General features: G+C 37.8%; 1 protein-coding gene across 1 annotated transcript; it reads right to left on the bottom strand.

The window, feature by feature from the left end:
• Window positions 1-6123: 6123 nt before the first annotated feature.
• On the bottom strand, window positions 6124-21521 carry PANK3 (pantothenate kinase 3). The gene is made up of 7 exons (XM_061188445.1): window positions 21222-21521; window positions 15440-15792; window positions 13005-13258; window positions 11307-11483; window positions 10163-10286; window positions 7899-8024; window positions 6124-6439 (listed from the first exon to the last, which is right to left on the bottom strand). The coding sequence occupies exons 1-7, from the start codon at window positions 21247-21249 to the stop codon at window positions 6389-6391; spliced, it is 1113 nt and encodes a 370-aa protein (XP_061044428.1). The 5' UTR covers window positions 21250-21521; the 3' UTR covers window positions 6124-6388.
• Between the last annotated feature and the right edge of the window lie 4726 nt (window positions 21522-26247).

Raw genomic sequence — 26247 nt, forward strand, 5'->3', positions numbered from 1 at the left:
CAATTACATCTTATAAAGGGAGACTAGATAGATAAGGACACTTTCTCTACAATTAATTCACTCAGTAAGTATTTTTTACTGAATGCCTTCTCTGTGCCAAGTACTGGGAATACAGAGGTGAGCAAGACTTTACGAAGTCCTTTCTCTCAGTTTACATTCTACTAGAGTTGACTCAATTAAAACCTTATATTTATTTGAAGTGGAAATGTGGGAATACAATATATAAACAATAAAAAGATAACATAGTAAACAACTTAAGAGAATTTATTTGCAAAGTAGGAAATAAAAAGCATGATTTTAACATTTATTTAGAATATGAACAAAACTAGAAAAAGTTAAAACTACAGAAAAGAAGGTAGAGAGTACTGAAGTTAGCTTAGTGGCCATATAATACAAACAAGCAAAACCCAAGTTTCTTTCATGCAAATAAGCCTTAAGGAAAAGAGAACAGGAATGTTTATAGAACAGACCACAACAAGTATCTTAAAAATTTACATAAGAAACTGTACATAAATGAAAAAATAAATTAGACAATTTACAAGAAATGTTTTATAGGTTATAATAGGCTATAACTTAGTTTATTATGAATAAAATTTGTAGCACATCATACATTTTTACATCACAGATTCAGTGTTAGAATAATTCCAACATGACAGAGCTCAGACTTGGCAAGAACAATGCAATAGACAGAATAAGGCAACTTAAACGGAAATGGCTTGTATAAGTAAAATTAACACAAACATCTTCTAGGTATGATTTGATCTGTAACTGGGCAGAATTAAGACAAATGCCACTCAATTTCAGTTAAAAAGTCAAAGTTTCACTGTAGTTCAAATAAAAAGTCAAAGCACACAATGTATTAAAAAAATGATAAAACCATCTTAACCTGACTTACATCCATGTTCCATTAATTGTATTTAGGACAAGGAGACCAGAATATTAATGTTAGGTCTATAAAGTTATCTTTTGTTTCTAAATGTAAACTAAAAAGGGCACCTCAGAAAAAAAGTGGCAGATTTCAAAATGGCTTAATACTGGTGACAACTATCAACTGTGCCAGGTATGAGATCCGTATGATTCAGAGACACAACATAAAGCTAAAATAATCTCAAACTATCTGCATTATTTATGTATATTTTACAAATTATACAAAACTGAAATGTTTTCTTTGAAAGCTACTGGAACTGTAGGTACTGCAATGTATGAAAGATGTTGAGAAATAGAAAAAAAATCAGCACTATCTTAGACTTGAAATTTAGTTGCACATTTATACAATTCAAAACCTTGAATTTCAACTTTACTCCTTTGAAAAATACATTCCTCATTAGTTCTTTTTTTTTTTTTTTTCATTAGTTCTTTTAAACACAAAATTACTGGTCGCTACAGCAAAAAGACTGAAAATCTAAAAAGAGAAATAGCCTTTTGATTACACAAAGAGCCAGAATGTAAAGATTTTGGTTTTTTTCTTAAGGAAAAAAAAAATTGATTTCCTCTCAAACACATCATTCAGTACCAACTGTAGTACCTGAAGTCCCAACATCAACTCACTGCTACATTTATTAAGCTGGAAATATCAGACACATGTACAATCTGATTATTCTCAGGCAATCCTAAGGATAAAGGTATTTTAGGTCTTTATCATACTTGATGTAGATGACTACAATCCATGACATTTCAACTCACTTAGAGATAATTAAAATTGTGTTTTATAAATCCCACTATGAACTGTGTTTGACAAAGGCAATAATTCTAGGAGGGGTTTATCCCACATCTATCCCCACTCACAATGATCAGAAATAAGAAACAGCTTAAAGAAAAGGGCTATTGAAAAAATCCCAAATATATCTAACATTCAAACATCCATAAATTTAGTGGTATGTTTCTTTTTGTACAACGGAAAAGTTATAATAATGCCCATATAATTTTGAAGTTAGAGCACAATAAAAATTCCAGATAGCTCTACAGATTAAAGCACATTCACACACACACACACACACACACAAACAAACACGCCCTTGATATTACTTTAAGGTATGCCATTACAGGCAATAACAAAACATTATGAGAGAATAACTAATACCATTCTATGGTGAGAATCCAAAAGCTAGTACCTCTCAACATACATCAACACAAATAAAATGAACTCTAAAACATGATGCCACATATCTGAACAAATTGTTTTCGTCACTTCAAATGGTGCCATGAATGGAGCAACTAACTGTCTTTTGGGACGGTCTGCTTTTCATGGAACCCTTATTTTCAATAGGCTATTAAAATACCTCAAAGGAAGAAAAATAATTACTCACTTTTTGGGGTCTTTGCTAATCAGTTACTAGGCTCAGTAGAAATATAAAGCTACTGTCTCAAATATTGAAAACGGGCAGTAATATAGATAAAGCACATTACTTTCTGAGATTATCTGATGACAGAAACAAAGTTGGCTGAATTCCTTCTCTATTAGAATAAAACACCCTAAAATAAACAAACTTACTGGGAAAATAGGACATCATTGACATTTCATGGCAAATCATCATGTTAAATAAGGTCAAAGAGTATTATTACAAAAATGCAGTATGTTTCTAATATTTTGTTTATACATACCACAAAACAGTAAGTTAAATGCAAAATAACACATACTCATTTTTCTGGTGATTATCAATTTTTACATGGCTTTAGAAGAGAAAAAGTTTCTAAACTACATTCTCAAATGCAACAGACTAAAAAGCATAAAGTGCTCAATAGAGAAAAAACAAAATATTAAAATATGAAACATTTTGCATATAACAAGCAGAGTGGTTATAAAGGACATTTGGAAACTACTGCCTTGCTAAGCTTTCCACCCAAAAATGAGACCTTAGAAATCAAGGCAAGATGGACTGCTCTTAGAAGGCAAGAGTACCGCTGGACATAGAGGAAAACCTTTTCCCTTTGAGCTGCCTCATTTTTCTTACAGAAATGGACTTTCAGGAACTGGTACTGAGAATACAACAATCACATTTGCACGCAAAGGTAAAAAACTCAGGAATCTTCACAGTCTAATATTTGGCAAACAATCTGAACCTCTAGAAGGACTGTCAAGACGCCACATATATTACTGGCAATAGCGCTAACTTTACCTTAACTAAGAGTCCACCTATTTAAACTGGAGTAGCTGAGCAAGGAACGCCCTTGTCAATAGGCAAGGAAGTCTACTAGTACTTTGTCTTTGGAGAAGTCGGGGTGTAGAACTGAAGGCCATTAGTTCTCAAAGTCTCTCTGGTTAAAAGGCAGTCTTCTGGGGGTACGGATGGTGGTAGCGGTGGTGGAAAGTTCTAGACCTTGTGTTCTTTACCAAGCACCCAAGCAAACTGATAGTGATCCTTGCATTTGAAAATGTTATTTTTAAAAATGAAAATTAAATCCACAAGTTACAAACAAGATTCTCCTTTTGTGTACAGAACTCAATGAAGAATTAAAAGGGTTTCTTTTTAGTCCTTTAGAATTGGCTTCTCAAAGTTCAATTAGATAAGGTGTGTGTGTGGGGTTAAGTCTTTGGAATCATCCAATTTATTGCAGTGAAGGAAATACATATTTTGAAGACGGATGAGGATGCTCAGGATGTGTCCTGGGCAACTTTATTAGTATCATTAGAAAAACGATACCTACTATAATGAGACGGCAGGATGCAATGTAAGATGTTTTTTGGAACGGTCAGAAATACAGCTTGTCTGAATAAAATAAACTAGGCCAAATGAGGTATTTCTTATTCCTCTTTACGTATTTAAAAAATAAGGTTCTCATGTGTTCCCTCTCTAACATTCTTTAAAAAGTCCAGATTCAAATTTAAGTTTTAATACGTGATAGTGTTCACTTTTAAGAGCTAGTTCTAGAAACTACACTAATACAGTAACCACTACCCAAACGTGGCTACTGAGAACCTGAAATGTGGTTAGTCTAAACTGAGTTGTGCTGTAAGTGTAAAATACATACTGATTTTGAAGACTAAGTAGCTACAATCCCCCAACCCAAAAAAACCCCTAAATAACTTTTTATAATGATTACATGTTGAAATGATGACACAGATATACTGGGTTAAATAGAAATATATAATTTAAATGAATTTCACCTGTTTCTTTTTACTTTTTAAATATGTCTGCTAGAAAACGCAAAATTACATGTTGCTCACATTTATTTCTATTAGCACTGTTCAAGAACATAAGAGCTTTGAGGCATTAAGTTGATTGGGATTAGAACCAAACCTATTTACCACTCTATGCTTATACAAGCATTTTCCTGGGATCATAATAAAAAACTAGAATCTTGGCAGCCTTCATCACAATTCTGTGTTCTTATTAGAAATACTTATTAGAATTACTCCAGTAATTCTAGATTGTACAAGAGAAAAGCCAAGAGCTTTTCTCACAGTTGTGAGATAGTTGCTCACTTTATATGCATTTTAGCAGGTAACTTCAGTTTCAAAAGACAAAAAGTATGAATCATAGTCCCAAATTAACCAAAGTATTGATCAAAGTAACTTGTATATACTTTTACCATTCCATTTCCTTCTTGACGACAGCCCCAAACCTATAACTGCTAATGTACAGTTTGCCACAGGTATAAAACTTGAAGTTATCATTTAAAAGCAAAAGCTTCTTGTACAGATGCCCAATCATAAAATTCTAAAATAAAAAGATAGCTTTTGGCTGAAACATCGAGTCACGAAAATGGAAACGTTTAGTAAGAAAATGTTTAAACATTGTAGGTTTTCAAAATGACCACTGACTGACATGAATTCAAAGTTCTAAATATTCTACATTCTAAAAATTACCTTCACATGCTTTTCCCTCTGAACATTACTCCTATTATTCATATGTTCATGTCTATAGAGAAAGAAAACTGAATTTTAAGTATTTGAGCACAAAATTTGAAAACTACAGGGAGAAATATCTTTATCAAGCACCACCTCTTGAGAGTCAATTGAAAATTGTTCTCTACGGAGCAAAACTGTCGTGTAAAAAGACAGCATAATACCTCTTTCTTCCTGTAATATAAAAGTTTTAAGCTCTTCAAAGTACATCCAGATTTACTGTAATTTAAGGAGGTGAACAGTTTTTCCCAATTTTCCCCAAGTCTTTCAACTTCCTAAACCATAAGTAACAGTTTCAAAAAACTTTGCTGAACTATTGGACCTCCAAAATGTTACTGCCAAAGTAAAAGTCTGAAAAAATTTATAACATTATAAAAAATGACTTCAAAATATAGAATAAATTCCAAGGCAAAAGGATTTACAAATTTTGGAACTATAATGCTTTTATTACCAGAATGTACGAAACATTGATCCTTTTATATTATATATAATCCTTTTATAATTCTGCAATACTGCCTCAGATTCCCAGTTTCAAAACAACTCGTCTTTTAAATTTCCATACATCCGTTTAGAATAAATTATTTTGTTGCTGTTCACAGTAGAAGACAGTCTTTAGCTTTGATGGTTCAGACCTAATTAAACAGAAATGGCTAACTTTGGGCCTAAGATAAATGTGGTATAGAGAGAAGAGCACAGAACCCTACCAATACACATAAACCATACTCCAGACAGTCCTGGGACCTCACTGAACGGACTTTCAAGTAAGTAATTAAGCCTCCAATTAAAAAAAAAAAAAATTTTAAAATGTACTATCTGATAAACTCAAAATACAAAAAATGCAGTATCACCAGTTATGTGCATTTTCTAGGATTCATTTTAAAATTCAGGCTAATGTTTAACAATAGTATTTCAATTAAATTATGGCATTTGAAAAAGGTTATACTTCTGAGGAAAGAGCACATAAACATGCTTTTTGGGAGAAGATATGTTTGGAAAACAACAGTAATGAATAATTAATATTGCTTTAACATTTCTAAAATCACATAAAAATGATCATCTCTGATTGCCATTTCAGTAAGTTTAGATACAGGGTATGTTACTGTCCACTTACTAGTAACCAAAACACACATAGAACAGACTTGTAACAAATATTCAGAATCTATTCTTTTCAAGAGATAAACATTTCTGAGACTTTAAGATTCATGTTTGAACATACAGTACTGCAATGTTGGCTACATAAAATAAAATAAATAGAAAATCTTTCAGAGGAAGCTCATTAATCAGAGGCTGTATTGCATTTAAGGATTTAACACTGGCTATATACAGAAGGGAAAGCATTTCACTTAGAAATACTTCACATTACTGGAGCTCTCTTTTTAATATGGCAACACATAGCAGCTTACCATTCTGACACTTAAAAATCAACAGGAATAGTGCTACTCTTTCATCCTTTGGTTCCCAGTGACAAATAATGTAGTAATAACACCTCTGGTTTTCAGTTCCTCTTGAATGACATTTATTAACAGAGAGAAACCCGATGCTTTAGCTGAAATTTGGCAGCCCAAGAAGTGCACCAACTGCTCCAAAATATCCCTGCATAATTTAAAAGCAATTATTAATGTAGTGCAGCTTCTAAATGAACATGTAATATTAACCACTATTAAGAACACATACTTGTGTATAATCTATTTAAGAACATCGATTCAGAAAGCTACCAATTTGTGTCATCAGTTATTGTAAAAAAATATTTTTTTAAACTGTATTCTCAATATATACAACTTTTTTTTTTTAAGTAATTGAATTCCATGTTTAATTGCTCAATATTTCAATCAACAGTCTACTTGAAACAATCAATCAAATAAGTTTTCTGGTAGTATGTATTCTTCATACATTACAAATATTGGGTTGACCAGTAAGTTTGTTCAGGTTTTTCCTTAAGATGTTGCAGAAAAACCTGAACAAACTTTCTGGCCAACCCAATACATATGTATGTATATGTTTTTGTATTATAATTGAAGCTAAGCACTTTCTAGTTAATTATAATATATATACCTTTGAAATACATATTTTTTTATAAAGAGTGGCTGTCAGACACTAAAGCTTCTAGGACTATTGCTGCAATTCTGGCTCCCCTCCCCTTTCCTGAAGAAAATTCCTTTGGCTCTGCCTGCCATTCCCACAGCAGAGGACACGCCAGGTGGAGCTGCACAAGAGTACACGTTCTGACCTCTATAGCGAGAGCAGTGACAATGACACATGGAAGCTCGTAAGAGCAGAACAAATACTCAGAATCTGTATTATTAAAATGCTTAATAAAATATTCACTTGACCACAAACAAAATAATTCAAGGTAAGTTTACTTAATCCAAAACATTTTGTGAACTGATACTTGCTCCAATCAGAATTTAATTGGATATTGTGATCCAATAGGAAAAGAAAATCTTGAAGAATAAACTCCGAAATGTTAACAGTGGTTACCACTGGAGGTGGTGGTGAGGCTGTGGTGGGAGGATTAAGGAGATTTTCACTGCTAAATTATATATATTTTTATTGTTCATATTTAACATTTGTTCTCTCAGAGGAAGAAAAAAAAAGAAAGAGGGAATTCCCTGGCGGTCCAGTGGTTAGACCTCTGCACTCTCACTGCCAAGGGCCCGGGTTCGACCCCTGGTTGGGGAGCTACTACTAATATCCCACATGAGGCAAGGCCAAAAAACAACAATAAAAACCAAAACAAACAAACAAAAGAAAACAATTTAACAAAACAAACCCACTAAGTACACAAGCAGCCCCAGTATTTAATGAGCTCACAGACCTGATACTGATCTCTCTTTTTCAGAAGAACTGTGAGATTCTCATCTTAATGGGATGTCTGCCAGGTTACAAAAACACCCACCCCCTAACTCAAACTGAAGTGAGGGAATTAATATACTATTTACGTAAATCGCAGTTTTATACTTCACTTATAAAGTACCAGGCAAGGAACAATATATGAAACCTGCATTTAAAAGCATGCTATTAAAATTCACAAAACTTTATTTTCATATCATACCTCATGCTCTAGAAACAATGCTTTCAGTTGACCTTTTGACCAATAATCCAGTGCATATGCCAAAAGTTTCATCGAGAGAGTATTGACACGTAAAAAGTTTCCAACAAAGACAACTCTGTTTATTTTCTAAAAGAAAAGAACAAAGAAAATGACTTGAAAAAAGAATTATCAAGTAGATTTTACAATACAATACAGTTTATGAGATCTCTACTTACAAATATAAACAACTGGTACCTTTTTTTAGTGCCTACTACATTCCTGGTATATGCCTTCATAATCCTGAATATTTAAAAATTCGTTTAGGACATGTCACTACACTTGTCAAAACCCACAGAATGTACACTAAGAGTGACCCCAAATGTAAACTATGGACTCTGAGTGATGATGTGTCAATGCAGGCTCATCGATTTTAACAAATGTACCAAACTGGTGCTGGATATTGACAGTAGGGAAGGCTGTGCGTCTGGGGGGGGTCAGTGAACTCTGTACCTTCCACTCAATTTTGCTGTGAACCTACAACTGCCCTAAAAAATAACTTCTAATTTAAAAAGAAAAGTTCTGGAAAGACCCTAGTTAAATGATTATAGATAGACTTGTTTTTGAAAATGGCCAATAAGTAATACATTCAGCAAAGAAAGTAATTTGGAGAAATATTACTGATGAGATAAAAGGAGACAAACCAAGGAAAAGTATTTTAAATGTGTTTAGGATTAAAAACAAGCTGTAAACTTGGTCAGCATGTTGCAGTTTATGCTCAGCAATGACACAGAAACCGTGGACTTTATCTATAGCACTGGAGTGCAAAACTGACTGGGATACTGGCGTGCCCACCCGACCCCTAGGGCTTCCAGATGGAGGAACTGATGTTCGTTTTGAATCTCCAAAAAACCTATTTCTACTCTCACAATAATGTAAGTACTTCTGCGTATACATTTTTGCACACTGAGTTTGAATAGCGTAAACTATAGCCTTAATTACTGTTAAGTCAATTGGCCAGTGAAAATCTGGACCTACAGGGATAACAAAAAAGATCCCAGATTACTATCTGCCCCCTCAAAGTGAAATATTGCCCAAACCTAGGTTAAAGTGCCTGCTAGTGGCTCCCTCAACTAACTTACTACACTGTTATTAAGAAACTTAAAAGACAGTATTCTAATTTTGAATTTAGAGTAATTCAGAGGATTAATTCGAGTCTTTGCAGTTTTCTCTCTGCTGGAGCCTCCCTTTCCCCAAATATCTGCACCCATGATTCTCTCACCTCCATCAAATCTTTGCCTAAGAGTCACATTTTCAACAAAGCCTTCCTTTAACTACCCAGTTACTCAGTAATTTGTCCTCTGCCACTCCTGGTCTACTCTCAATTCTCTTTATCTTGTTTAATTTTCTCCTTTTTAAAAATGGCATTTATCACCTAATACGGAATAATTTACTTGTTCACTGCATCACTAGAATGGCTGTAAGCTCCACAAAGTCAGGGATCTTTGTTTTCTTCACTAATTTATCTCAAGTGCTCAGAACAATACCTGGCACATGGTACTCTGTAAATATTTACTCAATGAACAAACGAATGAGTGAACAAATGAAGAATTCCTTTAAAAAGTAAAATTCCCAACACATAAAGTATTTGATATTTATAAAAATTAATGGGCAAATACCTCTATTACACAAAGGCAAAATTGTATATACAGTCTTCTTCAAATAAAAATAACCCAATTATGAGGTAAATCTAGCAGTACATGCTTTTTATAAGTATATACATCATTCAAATTTCATGTGAAGAACGGTCTCAGTGCCTTCATAGCCCTGTACAATGCTGCTTGATCCATATGCAACAAGGCAGCACTGTAAAGAAGCCGAGGGCAGTAAGAAAACTTCCAAGTACTTCACTAATCAAATGTAACACTAGCAGGAAAAAAACCCCCACCCACTTTCAATAATAAGTTATCTCAAAACGTCTTCTTGTTTAGATAGAATTTTTGTTTTACAACTTCAAGATATTTAGGTTGTGTATTTCTGAAAAGGTTTCTGGATAAATATGAAATGTAAATTATCTCTTTGTCCTATTTCCGATTTGAATTATCTGCTACTTTCTTTAAAGGTAGTATCACAATTGGATAGGTAACATATATATTAATGAATCTTGGGATTTAATGGATTAAGAGATCTCGATCCTATGAGGCCTCCTTAAGGAATACGAAGAAGCCTGCTACATATACATAAAACTCCAACTCACATTTTTCATATAATTAAACAATTTTTTTTACCTCATTAACAGCACACATTCGTGCCACAGAACCAATGTTATTGGTGATAGTAACTAATGTAGCTCTTGCTAGATCTTCTTTACTAACAGATTCTCGCTTCTCCTTATAAATCATATTCCCAAAACTGCAAAGAAATGAAAAACAAACAAAATCAAATCTGCTGATAACAAACAACATTTCATACATTTTGAGAAGCCTACAGGTAAATCTACACATGTATAAAATAAGGTAGACATGTACAAGGTTACTGACCCAATGAACTTGCACGTAGTAAAAACTGGGAACACCCAAACATCTATCAAACTATGATACATTCATACAATGAAATACCATGAAGCTGTTAATAAAAAAAAGGGGGGGGGGGGAGAAAGGAAGGAGGGAGAGAGGGAGGAAAGGAAGGAAAAAGAAGAAGACAGAGGGTAGGGAGGGAAAGAGGGAAAGGATGAGGGAAGGAAGGGGGGGAAAAGAGAGAGAGAGAGGGAGGGGGGCAGGCAAACAGACTAGGATATACTGCTGTTGTAGACTATACAGTCCTCCCTCTTATCCTTGGGGGATTGGTTCCAGGACATTCCTTGGACACCAAAATCTCTAGATGCTCAGGTCCCTTGTATAAAATGACGTAGTATTTGCATATAACCTATGTATATACTTTAAATCATCTCCAGATTACTTAGTAACACTTAATACAATGTAAATACTATGTAAATAGTTGCCCGTGTGCAGCAAATTCAAGTTTTGCTTTTTGCAACTTTCTGGAATTATTATTTTTCCAAATATTTTCGATCCGAGGATGGTTGACTCTGTAGATGTGGAACCATGGATAAGGAGACCCGACTGTATATAGTATACTATATAATGGTATATAAATGTTACCTTCTAAAAGTTACCTTCTGTAAGGGGAGGATAAGGATATTTATTTGTATTTGCATAGAGAAACACTGGAAGGATACTCAAGAACTAATAAAAACAGTTTCCTATAGTGCATTCAGGGGAGACTTTTGATGTATATTTAATTTTAAAACGACATCAATGTTCAAAACTTAGAACTAAACTGGGTAAGAGGAAGCCCCTTACAACTTCCTGATGCGCTGCTTTCTAAAAACTAAATAAGCAACTTTAATTACAATGTAAATGTTAAACTTACCTAGATGCTACAGCCCAACCAGGCAGACCAAATCTTTCATAATCTCCTCCGTAAATATCACGGACCAGCTTGTCAGCTTGGGTGCTGTCACCTTTGGATGCCATTTCAAGAGCCTCTTCAAAACTTTCACAGCCAGTCAATAAACTACATAAACCAAGAAAGGTACCCCCTCCAAGGCTAAAGAAAATAAAGAAACTTGGTAAGTTGCATTTACACGCTGTATTCTTTCTCCAAAGTAAAAGGATGGAGCACTCATTTATTCAATAAACACATGGACAGATATTGCTAAACCTAAGAAAAACACATAGCAAAACCAAATTTGTCAGATCAAAGAATAAACCAAAGGAAAAAAATGTTGTGTAATTGACACAGAAGACCTTTTATATCTTCTAATATCTTCACCTGATACCTTACACTTTGTAATTGCTAAAAATAAATGTTTTTGTGTGCATGAAAAAGGAGTGCTAAAAGTTAATACCATACAAATTAAAAGGAGAAAAATTGTAATTCTAAATGGTTTCCAGGAAATAATTTTGTGAAAGGCCTATTTACTTAGCCTGACAAGGCTGAAATCAACTCAATGTGATACATCAACATTTACACGACTCCGATGTGAATACAGTGAGGACATTTATGTCAGGCTGGTCATCATGTTAAAGACAGAAATTAACTTGGTTCTATTATTCTTTTGGATATGCTCACAAAATGAAATTATGCCACTCTAGCCCCTAAAATCAAAACCTTTGCTCCCTAGTCTCACCTAAATTTCTAACAGGTTCTATTCATGAATCACTGTTGGAATTTAGTTAACAGATTGAATTTCTGTCTTTTTGAATTGATTGAAGTAGGTAGTACTTCCCTGTAATTCTTTGGCATAGAGAGTTAGAACAGAGGTAGACTTTCAGCCACCACAGAAATAAAATACTAATTAAATTTAAGTATTATTCAAACAGGAGTACTACATTAAAATTAAAATGAGTTTTTTTCGGGACTTCCCTGGCAGTCCAATGGTTAAGAGTCTGTGCTCCCAACGCAGGGAGCATAGGTTTGATCCCTGGTTTGGGAACTAAGATCCCACAGGCTGCACAGCGTGGCCAGAGTTTTTTCCACAAATCAATCTAATTTAAAGCATCCTAAAATCTTTCTTCCTCAATTAAATAAATAGGAATCTCCAGCTTCCTTAAAAGTTGACAAAAGTACATATTGGAATCATAAGGAAAATTTTAAAATCTCATTTCACATTCATATTTCAGGTATTAAAGAGTTCATGTTAAATTCATCCTATATGAATTAATTACAATGTTGCCAAATACTCCACGTAAATGTGAATCAAATAAGAATGTTTCAAGCTTTAGGCTTAAATATATCTATAATAAAATAAAAATGAGAAAAATGCTTTGGAAAATAAAAATGTTATTGGAATCATTCCAGATAAAAATTCACTCTTTTCATTTGGAAATTTTGATGCCAAATGATGCTAACCAATATAAACATTTAATGACTTTAGTTTGAGTCTACACACATGCCTTATAAAAAAGTATTATCTGCAACACTTTAACTTATACTTACACATCTACATTTTTAGCTGTTGCACAATACACATTAGTTTTCTGATGAAGCTAGCATTAATATATAGATTTCACAATTTCTGTGTATAAAACAATATGAATGCTGCCATAAGAACAAAAAGGTTACTACCTTGTCCCAGTTACTCGTTTATAGTTGTCTTTGGAATGGACTGCTAAAATACTGACTCCCGAACCAATGTTTACTACCAGAAGTGGATAGGGATCATCCAGGTTGAAAGGCATCTTTTGGCATCTCTCAGGTTCTGAGGCATTAGCAAAATAATAGCACTCTGCTTGTCCATTGAAACTGACAGAATCTATATACAGCAAGCCCTTTACAAGGCAGTCAAGTTCATCCAGTTTGTGCAGGTGGAGGTTTCCAATCTGTAAAAGAACACCAAAGCGAGTTTTATAAAGTGAACAAAGGACAGCTTTCAAAATACTTGACTCGACTACACCATATAATTTCCATGTACTTTACAAAACTTCAAAATCATGTACAACCCACACGTTTTCACTTGTCTTTTGTGTCAAAATCTCTTAGGGACTTCATTTAGTCCTGTGGTTCTCAGTGGTGGTGGTATTACTTCTAGAGGCATTTTGGAAATCTGTGGGGACTTTTTAGTTTTCACAAAGATGGGGAGGAGGGGAGAATCAAACTAACATTTACTGGGCAGGGACTTGGGGTGCCAGACATCTGCAATGGGTGGGGCAGTTGTGCAAAAAAATGAGTTAACCCTTTCCTGCATTACCTTTGAACATTATGACAGACATTTTTGTAGGCAGCAGTAGGAAAATTCATTTATAATTATCTGAGCCTATGTAAACACAAAGTATTTTATCTATATGTGTATAGACACAAGGTATTCTTTACGTGGTTTTAATACATACTAAATTTGCTAGGAACGCAACCACCATATAAACTGAGGAAGTGTTGTCCTTTTTACTGTTTGGAACTTTACCTTGTGTTGTTTAGCATCTTCGAAAGTTATGTCACAACAGCAATACCACTTATGGTATTTGATTCTCCAATAAAACATACCTTATCAATCTAGCATTTGTGGCTTTAGAAATTAAGTTCAATCTATGTACATACAAGCATCTAAATCTGACTACTTCATTATGCCCTCTTGTGTGATCATACCAGAGAATCTACCTACTGATATATAAATACCTTAATTTCCTATCTTTATATTATAGTTTGGGTACTAATGTGAAATTATTAAATTCATTTCAGGTTAGTAAAGAGTATATTATAAAATATTTACTATAAAAGATCTCAGCTTAGATAAGCTTTTCAATTCTCTAAGGACTTATTAGGAATCACTCCCCCTTGTGTTCCCATGGCATCTCTTTTCATAGCAATAGTATTAATTGTAATGCATTGTACTTCTTAATTATAATGCACTGAACTTATAGTTCACTTAAATGTGTGGTCTAGGATACTGCACTCTTTGAGAGCTAAGTCTGTGTCTTATTCCTAGCTGACTTCTCAGTGCCTAGCACAATACCTAACACAAGCTAGATGTTCAAATATTAGCTTAATAAATGATTGAGCACGAACAAAAACAAATATTATAAAACTTCATCACTAGAAAATATCAATACTTCTTAAAAAAAACTTAGAACTCCGTAATTTGAATACCAGTATCTCCAAACAATGGCCAGGTGAGAGCTGGCTTCAAGGACACTGCTTTTGGCAAACATTAAATATCACGCATCCAAAAATACTGGTTTCAAATTTATGGTCAGATTACTCAATAAACTGAATACAAATCAGTATTACTCATCATAAAAATTTTTAATAAAAACTACCCCAAATTACAAGGTATTCACTTCTGTGAGCCATATAAGTGATCACTTATGTTCTAGATTTTCTTATGTGAATTTGAGAAACTAAATGGTCCACATGCATATTTTCAAGAAAAACAAATTTCAGTAAACCCAAGTATAACCTTTTTAATCTTTATTCTAATGGGAAGGACTGGACGCTTGGCAAACCCCTACTAGCACAGAAATCGACGCTTACATAATCCACCTGCCACATCCAAATGACCCCCTTCAAGACAGAAACATGGTAGGGTCGATGGTATAAAATCCAAGAAAAAAGGGCTAATAGGGACTTTCATTCAGGTGTCTATTAATCAAAAGATACATGTTTCAGTTGGGGTTTGGGAAGATGGTGGCCTTAGGAGAGATGACTGGATAATACTCAAAAAAACAAGCAAACACAGAATAATAGTGAAAATATTTCAAGCCCCATTTATATCTGGCTTTGCACACTTCCAAATTCACTGAAGTCTGCTTTTACTGTAGCTTTGTAGCAGTTCCTAAACTTAGCAGGTTTTACCCCATATTATGTACGACAGGCCCAACTCTGGCCAGTTTTTACTCATTGTATAAAGGTGTTTAAATGCTCCAATCAAAAGCAAGTCATGAATACATACTTCCCCTGTATCAGCAGGGGGAACTAGTCTAAGAAACATACCAGACAGAAAACGAGCCTCATACTTTAAAAACTGAAGAGAATGGGTATCGATTTTTGCCTGTAAGTGAAATACCTACTGTGCGAAAATCTTTTTCAAACTTGTAAGCACCACCTCCTGTAGCACATAGCACCGTGTGTAATGTTGAGAAGTTTTTATCTCTTCCCATTTGGATAAAAGTAGGCAGGTCCTGGGTTGGAAATCTGATAAAGTGCAAGTTCCCTCTCCGGCCAAAAAGTGTTAAATCTTTCAGTTCAAGGTGTACATCCCGAATACCAGTGGATCCATAGGCTACATTAGAAGTCAAATATTTCCGGATACTTTTTAAGCTCTCAACTTCTTCTTGTTCTTCTTCTGCTGTGATATCGATAGGTTCAAAATATGAGAGCTTTACCAGAGTTCCCCCGATGTCCATGCCAAACCATGGGAAAGCTATGGGTAAAAAACAAATAAATAAAAATATATATCCTGATTTTAGAAATGCAAATTAGGACCTAGTTAATTAGCCACAAGCTTCATTTATCCTGAATCATGCATTCAGTCAATAATACTTTTGAGGTAAGACAAATCTATGTGAAACTCACCCTTTTCCCTTCAAAGTGTTATTCTGTGTATTTTCTAAAAACCCGTAACTTAGCATGCCTGGGACTGGACCAGGGCCTTTTAATTCCTGGTCTGGTAGGCATTCCTTTTCATTTATTACATATTTATCATGTGCCCCAGGAGATTAGGAAAAATTTGGACCAATTTGGTTTCAATAATAGGTCATCACCTACGGCTTGAAAATGTTTCTAAGATTTTAATGTAATAAAATTGGCCTATAATCACTTCAAGTAACCCAAGGGAAAAGCACCTCCTTAAAAAGAACTTTTTTTCTTTGCTCATTAAACTTACTGGGCTTCTTTAGTGCATCTGGTTAATAAAATTAGCTGTTGATAACGCTGAAGGTAAATCTACTTGGAAACAGGCACACTTGGGGAGGTAGCATCATCTGGGTTTGGGACTTGGTGCTCTCTCACTAACTGGGCTATATGACATTGGAAAAGCCATTAACCTCTGGGATCTTAATCATTATGATAGAGACAAAAATAATTTAATACTTAAGATACATAGATTATGAAGTGCCTAACAACATGTATTTAACAGTTTATTATGTATAAGTTGTCAAGGAAATTTAGTTCCCTCTAAAATTCTACTTTGTTTCTTATATATTCATATTTTACTTATTTGATATGTGTGTACCATTAGAAACCGGGAACATACGATTCAACGAGAAAAGATTCTATACATTTCTCTATACAGGCACAATGCTTTTGTTACCTATAGATTTGTATAAACAACTAAGATGCTGAAGAAACTAAATTTTCTCAGTTTTGTTGGGTAGCTAGCAATGGAGGCCATCTTAAATAAGTAAAACACTTGTATTGATATATATATTTTTTGGCCACGCCCTGTGGCTTGTGGGATCTTAGTTCCCTGAACTAGCGCCCTGCGCTCTGGGAGTGAAAGCGGGGGCTGCAAGGGAATTCCCAGTAACACACTTTTAAAATGAATGACAGGCCATTAAAGATTCATCTCACATCTAGCCTGTTAGATACGTCTATGTCTGTTCTCTTAGGGGTATCTGCTCTTAAAGGAAGAGTAAGTGGAGGTGCTATATTGCAGACTATGAACGTCTTAGTAACCTTAATATTCCAAACTAGAACATTATAGGTCCCTTCTTTTGCATAGAAATCCTTTCAACTCGGCAGAGTTCTGGAATTCATTTCCTTATGCCAGAGAAATAATCACCATTCAAAAATATGGGGGAGGCAACAAGAACACAGAAGACACATATTCTTAATTATGATCCACTCCTTTCATTTAGCAAGTGATCTAATTTCCAGTGCATTAAAGCAAATACTTATGCTTGTTATTTTGTCACTAACTAAAATGAGAAGGGAAGGGGGCACAAAACTCAAACTTTATTGATTTGTGATAAAAGTACAAAGTTATTAAGTACAACCAGAGGCCCACTAATACTTCCATGAGGTAAGAAAAATACCACTTTCCAAAGAAATCAGGCAAATATCTAAATCTATAGCTTTCTTGCTTCTGGCCAAGGGACAGGTTAAAAGTAGGTCACCAGTGCATAAGCATCCTACTTCTCGCATACAGCCTAAACATTTCTCATTCTTTCGAGAATAAACTCTCCACTGTCAAGGTGAAAAAAATGAACCAAAATACATTTAAAGAACAAAACATACCTTCATAAATATAAGTACTTTGATGATGGCAAATAAACATTACCTTCTACAGACTTTGAGCATTTCCTAGAATCTCTCACGATCTGTTTATGTGGCCTTCCAAAACAATAGTAGCTCCTATTCTATTTCTCACCTGAGCCTAAGAGAACTGCCATTAGTTCCCCATAAGTAACAAAAATATCCAGAACCACCATAAGCAGAGTGCTACCAAGAAATTATCTTTCCTACCAGGTAGATTATGTATGCAAAAGAAGAAACCCACATGCCTGATCACCTTTTTAGCCACAAGGGCAGACTGTTAATTTCTAACAAACTGCATTATAAAAGTTTGGTGTCTTGTTAAGTGTTGGTAACAGGTAGCCAAGAAGCTTTAAGGAGCTATTTAATTGCTATTGGCCCCATGCAGATTTTAGCCCAAAGGGATCCTATGCGAAACTAGGATTTAATTGTTCTTGAGCAGAAAGAGAAACCAAATGCTGAAAATGTTCAGAAACATTGGTGGATTATGGTAAGGAACAAAATTCTAAAATGAGCATGTGCACTGGTCAATTCCAGATACGGTTCAAGTTCCCGAATAAAAGACATTTCACTCTTCCCAATAATCATTCCAAATAAAAATGTTGCTTTAAAACAGACTAAGAAAATAAACCATACTCACACCTTCAGTATTATAATTCCTCAGAAGAGCTTCAGAAGACTTTTCCCCCCTTTGGTAAATTAGTTACATCTAAGAGAATATTAGAAACTATCACCTCCAACTGCACCTTACTATCCACTGGAAGTGATCATTCTTAAGTAATGACTCAATTTACAAAGAGGCCAATCAAATTACATAGAAGCAAACGGCACACATATGCTACATACTTCTCTCTGGTCTTGACAAAAACTTCACATACCTTAGTGCTTGGGTTAGCAAAGCAGGCACCCAAACCTACACTGCACCAAATGAAAAAATATATATATGTATATAAATAAAATCTTTTATTATCACCTTGTTAATCATGTTACATGCCCTACAGGTAAGCAGAACAGAGGCTGATCCTTACCTTAAAAAATCATGTCAGTTGAGGTACAGAAGAACACCACTGTTTAGATTTTTACTATTATTTAAGTAGTGTGAAAAACACAAATAAAGGTAATGCAAACATTGCCACTGTTTTGGTTCTAGCAAAAAATTTTCATTAGATTAATGTTTGACTTCATTCTTCCCCTGGAGTTGAATTAACACATAATTTCAAATGCTCATCTTTTAGTTATACAATTTAGAGGATGAAACCAATTCCTTTTCTTATTTTCTGGTTAAATACAGGCATTTGGTATATAGGCTGGTATATACTAGTGATGTATCAAAAAGCAATGTTTTCTAACACTTGGGTGAGTAACTGTAAGAAAGTGTGTGAAGCCAAAGTCACTTGTTTAACTAGTATGAGATACAGTTTTTAGTTACTAGTGCTGCTCTAAGGATTAAATGACACAATGCATGTAAAGATAGTGCCTTACATACAAAGTGCTCACTATATTTATGATTATAAAAAAAAGAAAACCTACGCAAGAACTCAAAAACAAAACAAGTGTGTCTTTAGCTAATCTGAGTGGTTTGAAACATCAGAAATAATACTTTCCAGTTATATATATATATATTTCCATGACAGTTCATAGTTGAAATGCTTTCTTTCCCACACACAAAAGAACAAGATGTTCTTTATTTTTACTGTAAAGAGCTGAGTAGACAGTAAAGTCATCTTTTACATATGGGAAACTGGAAATGTTATTTCAGACTTCTAAATCATATTGACTGGTTTTTCAGCATAACTCTATTTTAACATTAATGGTCTCACAATGTACCACAATATATTAATAAACAAATTACTTCTAAAAAATAGGTGTTCTTTTATTTCTCAACCTGAAGTTTATTTTATAAACTCTTAATTATCATCTTTGCTAGATATGAAAACACCTTTGCCAGAGACGGTATTCACACCTGATTATAAGTTTGCCCAAATCTAAGTAATCAAATCGCTGTCATGGCAAAAATAAAATAATACCATAAGGGTCAGAATATGAGCTTGTCATAGTTAAACTCATTTTACTAAATGGAAATTCTAACACAAGCAGAGAAAACCTATGTGTTGAGGGAAGATGTCCAACTGTTCTACATTACTGCATCTGTTCAAGATTCATTTAATTCACCAAATGTAAAGTAAAATAGTAGTGTTTCTATATTACTCTCTCATTTTAAGACTTCACATCACTATTTCATAGACTCCTGAACGAGAATTCTTTAGCTATCGTTGTTTTTTTTTTAAAAAAAAAAAATCATTGTTTAAAAAAATGTTTTAATTGGCAGATAAAACTACCAGATCAGAAAGCTTTGTGCTTCTCTAAGTATTTAGACTACACCCTACAGGTGCAAAAGAAAGAACATAGGACTATGAGTCAGGTGACTTAGGGCCCTGAACCTCAGTTAGCAGAGTTGGTTGGTGCAGCCTTGGAAAAGTTACTCTGGGGCTCAGTAAGTTCAGTTTTCCTCAGCAGTAAAATCAGAACCAAATTATCTCACATTTAAATAACAATTAACAGTTTTTGGAGTGCTTTGGTATGTTGCCTCTCCGTGGAGGTTTTCAAGACCGGACGGGCGGGAAAAGCCAGTATCAGTGCTCCCGTTCTATAGCAAGAGATTTCCTAGAACTGTTGGGAAGATCACACAACACTGCAAAATAGCAAAACACCAATACAATTCTAAGACAGAAGCATGCATCCCGCATTCCTAGTCGCTCTGGAAGAATGAACTTCAAGTATGACAATCACAACGGCTGAGTGATTAAATAAGCCATTCACAGGAGTAAAAGGTTTTTAAAAGGCTAAAAATAAAAGGAAGCAAATAAAAGTTGATCTACTCTCTGTAAGTATGGAAAGTTTTGGTGTTTTTTTTTTTTTTAAGTATAGGCTATATATAGTCGTAGAAAAATCTCTACGGGTAGTCACCAAAATATTAGTAGTGGTTAGCTCTGAGTGGCGGGAATACGGATGACTTTGATCTTTTTATCTCTGTTTTTTAAAAAACAAACATGAACTAGTTGTTATTCTAAACAAGTCACGGCACTTACCCACCGGTAGGTTACAAGCCGTGTGTTTAAAAGCTCTAATTATAACAACAGAGACAACTCCCAGGAACCCACCGGGATTTCAAGGACACAAGCAGAAAGCTCAGAAATCAGTTTTAAAAAATTAAAAAAAAAAAAAGATCGGTAAATGTCCCCGCGCAACTTGACATCTGTGACCACCCATTTTCAACTTGACTTCAGAGGAAGCTGGGAGCGCGCACTGGTAACTCTGGTCTTGCCTGCCAAACCCCAGAACAAAAATTCCCCCTTGCACCTCCCAGCTCTCGAGGAGGAAGGAGGAGGAAAGGCTAGGGGGCGGCAAGCGTTCGTCAACCGAGCGTAGGGGGATGGGGAGGGAGCCTCGAACCGGGTGCTGCAAAGGTCCCTCCGCCCCCATCCCGTGCTGGGCGCCGCCGGGGAGCGACCGGCTTCGAACCAGGCCACCACAAGGGGCTTCCCGACGTGGCCCAACTAGCTCTCCCAACCCGACGAGCCCAAGCCCCCATCTTACAGGGTTTCTTGGCATCCTTGATCTTCATGGCGTCGGCCTGAGTGGCGAGAGGCAGCCTCGGGTACGGCGCGCAGAGGGTTGCGGCGGCGACTCCGGAGGTAGCTGGGCCGCGCTGGGAGGCCCGGCCAGTTCCTCCCCTCGGGCCGGGCGGGGCGGGCCAAGGGCGGGGCGGGGGCGCCTGAGACGAGGCCCCGGCCCAGGGGGCGGCCCCCCCCACCCCCGCGAGGGGCGGCCGGGACCGAGCGAGCAGGGGAAGGCCGCCTGCCTCGCCGCTCCGGGGCCCCCCGCCGCCGCGCCAAACAAAAGGCCCCGGTCCCCCGAGCCGCCGCCGCCGCCGCCGCCGTACTGAGAAGCAGCCCGCCCAGGCCCAGCGCCCACGTGATGCGAGTACCCCCTTTCTCCGCTCTCCGCCCGGCTGCTGGGGATTGTAGTTCCCCGGGTCGCGAGGCCCAGCTCTCAGGCTGCAGCCTTACAGATGGACTACAAAACCCAGGATGCATCGCGGGCCCTCCTCCGAGGCCCCTCCGCTTCCGGAGATGGCCTCAGCGTGGTCCCAGAGAGAAGGGGGAGGGGCCTTAATCACGCCAGCGACGGGGCTACCAATGGTGGCTGATGTGGGCGGGCTCCCGAACCCTAGCGCTCAAACCTCGCACCGCCGCCGAGAGAGAAGGGGAAGGGAAGTCTTTGCTGCTATTATCATGGCAGTTCTGCAAGTCGCAGACTTCCTTTGGAGGCAGAAAACCTGGTCAGTGTGCCAGGGAAAACGCTAAATACAGGGCTCTAGAGCCGCTCTTTAGACAGACCAGTGAATGCATTTGTAAATTAAAGTCGTTCACGAAGGTATCCCCTGGCTTAACAGAGACACCGCGAATGCTGGAGTTGGAATGATGATGATAGTCATGGCAATAGCAATAATAGGTAACATTTATTGAATGCTTACCATGTCTCAGGCACTCTGCTGAGCTCTTTTGGGGAATTACTTGATTTAAATTAAGTAACTTTGTGAAGTGCGTGCAATTATTATCTATCACTCATTTTGAAGATGGGACAGTAACTGAGAAGTCACTTGCGGAACACATGCCCTTTGCCGCGGTTCCATGGTCCCCTCAGGGGCCCTGTGGCCCAGCTCCCTCCTTCCAAAGGGGAAATTGATCCCCAGAAAAGAAAATTAGGTGCTACAGTTCTCACTCCTTTCCCTGTGCCTGCTAGATTCTGAGTTCTCTAGCTGGAATGGGAAGGGACAGCCCTGGGAGCTCTTCTCCTGGCCTCCCCTCCCCCAGTTAGCTGACCAGGAATTTAGTGACTTTGGCAATAGGTGGTTTGAGAGTTGGCAATGGAGGATTGAGCCTTATTGCACCTTCTTTGTGGAGGATATGACAAGGATTGTGAATAAGAACCGGAAGGGACACAAACGATCATTTAGGGAGCATGAACAAAGAGCTAGCACAATACAAGTGCTAGCTTGAAATATAATGATTGAAATATAATGATTAAGAACTTAAACTTGAATTCACATCCTGGTTCTGCGATTTGGTTATAAATTTGGGCAAATTACTTCGTCTCTCTGATTCTCATTGGGAATGATGATGCCTACATCTCATGGGATTGAGATGAAGATTGAGTTGAAAGAAGGCATATAAAGTGCTTACCTCGTTGCCTGTCGTAGAGATAGTGATCAGTAAGTGATAACTATGTTTTTTTTTGCCACCGTTATCCTTACTGTAAAGATAAGGGAGAAAGATTAAGTATCTAGACTGTTTGTCCAAGGTAATTATTTAGGATTGGACCCGAGGTCTGATTGGTGCTTTGTGGTTCCTTATGTTTTGTTATTTTGATCTCAGTTTCCACATTTGTTATTTAGAAATATATTTTTATTTATATGTTTTATAGAAACATTCTTCTGAGCTCCCAGATATGTGACCCCATAACTTAGAACCCTGAGTGGTAGACTTAACCTTCTTTTCCTCTTTTTTTCCCCAAGTCATTCCATCCCACATAGAACACTCGATATTCTTGAATGGTCCTGTTTTCCCACATTTTTTTGGAGTGAGAGCCATGACTTCTGATTGACATGGCTTCAAAGAGTGTTCACTATCTCATATGATTCACCCACTGCTTAAGTCTCGTGTGCAACCCTGTTGTCTACCAACAGATACCTTTCAGTTGTTTCCTGCCTCATTTGGTAGCATCTGCTTGGAAGTCAAAGGGGAAGTGATACCTGTGCCTTGTAATAGGCTGGCCATGAACCAAGAGGAAAGTGAGCTGGAAATGAGAGCCATAGGAATTTGGGTAAGTTTTTTGTTTTTGTTTTTTTGGCCACGGGGCACGGCTTGTGGGATCTTAGTTCCCTGACCAGGGATCGAACCTGGGCCCATAGCAGTGAAAGCGTGGAGTCCTAACCACCGGACCGCCACGCCAGGGAATTCCCTTGGGTAAGTTTTGGACACAGGCTTTTGCTAGTTTCTGTGGCCATACATGGATAACTTAGTTTAATTCAGCTTCAGTGTTAGGCTTACACCTGTGATGTCATGTGCGAGAAAAACACTGACCTTCAAATAGTGAGAATCCTAGCCTTAGATCAGTCATGGAATTTCTGTATGACCCTGGGAAAGTCCTTTCTCCGCTCTGGGTTCAAGTTACACATCTGTAAAATGAAACAATTGTTTGAGATTTCTTCCGTCTCTGAATTGAGATTCATTAACATATGTCTCTTTTTTAGGAGCAATAGGAGATGAGTTCAAGTTTTCCCCAGTGTTACTGAAACTGACAGGTCATCATGCTTCAGTTTCTGGCCAGAATCTTTCTTCTGCAGCCCCTGTTGGCTATCAGCCCTAATCCCTCCCTCCAGCACGGTCTGGTTAACTGCATTTTCTCTCTTCCCTAGCGTGTCCTCAGAATCCTTCCTGGCAGAGTGAGTGCAGGAGCTGCAAAGAACATCTAAAGGGTCCAAGAGAAGTTCTTGATCTGAGCACTTCCTGTCTCAATATTTATTGTCTACCAAACACAGTTAATCCGCCCCATCTTGCAGAGTGACAGAGGAGACCTGACACATGCTCGTTTTGCTTTTACTGAGTGGGTCTCCATGGAGACAGGTGGTAGATTGTACCTAATGATGACTATGAGGTCTCCTGGTATGAAGAAAACACACACACACAAACACACACACATTCTAGCTTCAAAGCCCAGACCAAGCTTGTAACAATGGGTTCTGTCTCTAGTTAGATGGTCAAGAACATGCTCCAGTCAGTCCTTGAATCCACGGAATCAAACCAGCGTCTCACCGTGGGGAGCATCATTAGTATGAGCGTCATCGGCATCATCATTATCATCATCATCACCATCACCATCATGAAAGTGGAAACACAGTTCTGTCCAACAAATAATAATTGAGCCTTGACTATGTTCTGGACACTGGAATACATGCCGGGGGAGAGAGAGGTAAAAAAGAGAGAAACAATAATCAAGTCAACAAATCAGTAAACGAGAATAGGCTGTGATAAGTGATGTGAAGGAAGTAACCAGGTTGATGTGCTGGAGGGTGCCTGGGATTGCAGGAGAGGAGGAGGGCTGCACTTCAGTTTGGATGGTCAGAGAAGGCTTCTCTGAGGAGGTGGTGTATGAGCGGAGATCCCTGCAGATTGCTGGCGAGGACAGAGGTGTGGCTGATACTGGAGGTCAGTTGGGTGGAGGGACAGAAGCAGAGCATGGGGAGTAGAGAGCAAGGAGTAAAGTGATCGGAGGTGGAGTTGCAGAGGTGGGCATGCTGGGCCTTGAGGACCCCTGGAAGATTTTAAGCAGGCGAGTGACATGATCTCTGATCTTAGAGGGCTACTCTGGCTGCTTCGTGAAAGATGGGTGGATTGGAGAGGTACCAGGACTTGTAAAGACTAGTCACCTCAGGCTCCTCCCCCTCCCTCCTGGCCCACATGCAATCAGTTGCCAAGTGTGTGGTGGGAGCACCCCGGGAACTGTGTGAGGGCTTGAATCTGTGTGGTGGCAGCAGAGAGAGAGAGAAGTGCTCAGATGGAAAACTTCATTTCAGAAAGGCCTATGGCGCTCCTACAGTGTGCCAGGCACTGTTGTAGGGATGAGGGATATGATGAAGAACAGGACAAAGCCCCCATCCTCTTGGAGCTTATATTCCAATGGGGACATAGTCAGCGAGCAAGTAGACCGACACAGAGTATTATATTCAGTAGTATAAATTAGATAGTATATTTAGATAGCATAAATGCTTATGAAGATAACGCAGGATGAGGGATCACGAGTGATGGGGTGTTTGAGATAGAGTGGTGGTTGAAGATGAATTAGATGAAGTGGATGTGGGGAGGGAAAGGGAGGCTTGAAGGGTAAGTTTTAGGGTTTGGGCTTGAGCTCTAGGGTGTATGGTAATGTCACTTACAAAGAAGGGGGGTATGGGGAATAAATAAGTGGGAAATCAAGGGCTCTGCCTTGGCCTTATTGATCCTCTAGGTCAGTGGTCCCCAACCTTGTTGGCACCAGGGACTGGTTTCGTGGAAGACAGTTTTTCCACTGTCGGGGCGGGGAGGGGGACGGTCCAGGCGACAGATGAAGCTTTGCTCACTCGGCCGCCACTCACCTCCAGTTCCTAACAGGCCTCGGACCTGTACTGGTCCTTGGCCCAGGGGTTGGGGACCCCTGCTCTAGGGCCATCCTCTCCTCAGATGCGGGACACAACGCATGTTTTGTTATAGGAGTCAGCTTGTTTCAGTAGTTGACGATTTGCATTTTAGAGGCACCCACAGCTTGGGTGTCACATACTCCTGCCCTGCCCAGGAATGAGTCCTGTCAGGTATTTCCCTATGGGAACAGAGAAGAGCCTCTCTCTGGAGCTCTGCTCTGCCCGCTGATCCCCACCTCCTGACTCATTAGCCTCAGCAAGTCCAGATAGGAGCTCGTCGTCCTCCCACCCCGTCTTCTCTTGCCCGCTCACTTTCCTAAAGGCCCTGCCTCAGCTCGTGGTACCAGCATCCACCCACCCGCCCAACACAGAAACCTGGGAGTC

Source organism: Eubalaena glacialis, chromosome 4 (genome assembly GCF_028564815.1).
Source record: "Eubalaena glacialis isolate mEubGla1 chromosome 4, mEubGla1.1.hap2.+ XY, whole genome shotgun sequence".
NCBI classification, from domain to species: domain Eukaryota; kingdom Metazoa; phylum Chordata; class Mammalia; order Artiodactyla; family Balaenidae; genus Eubalaena; species Eubalaena glacialis.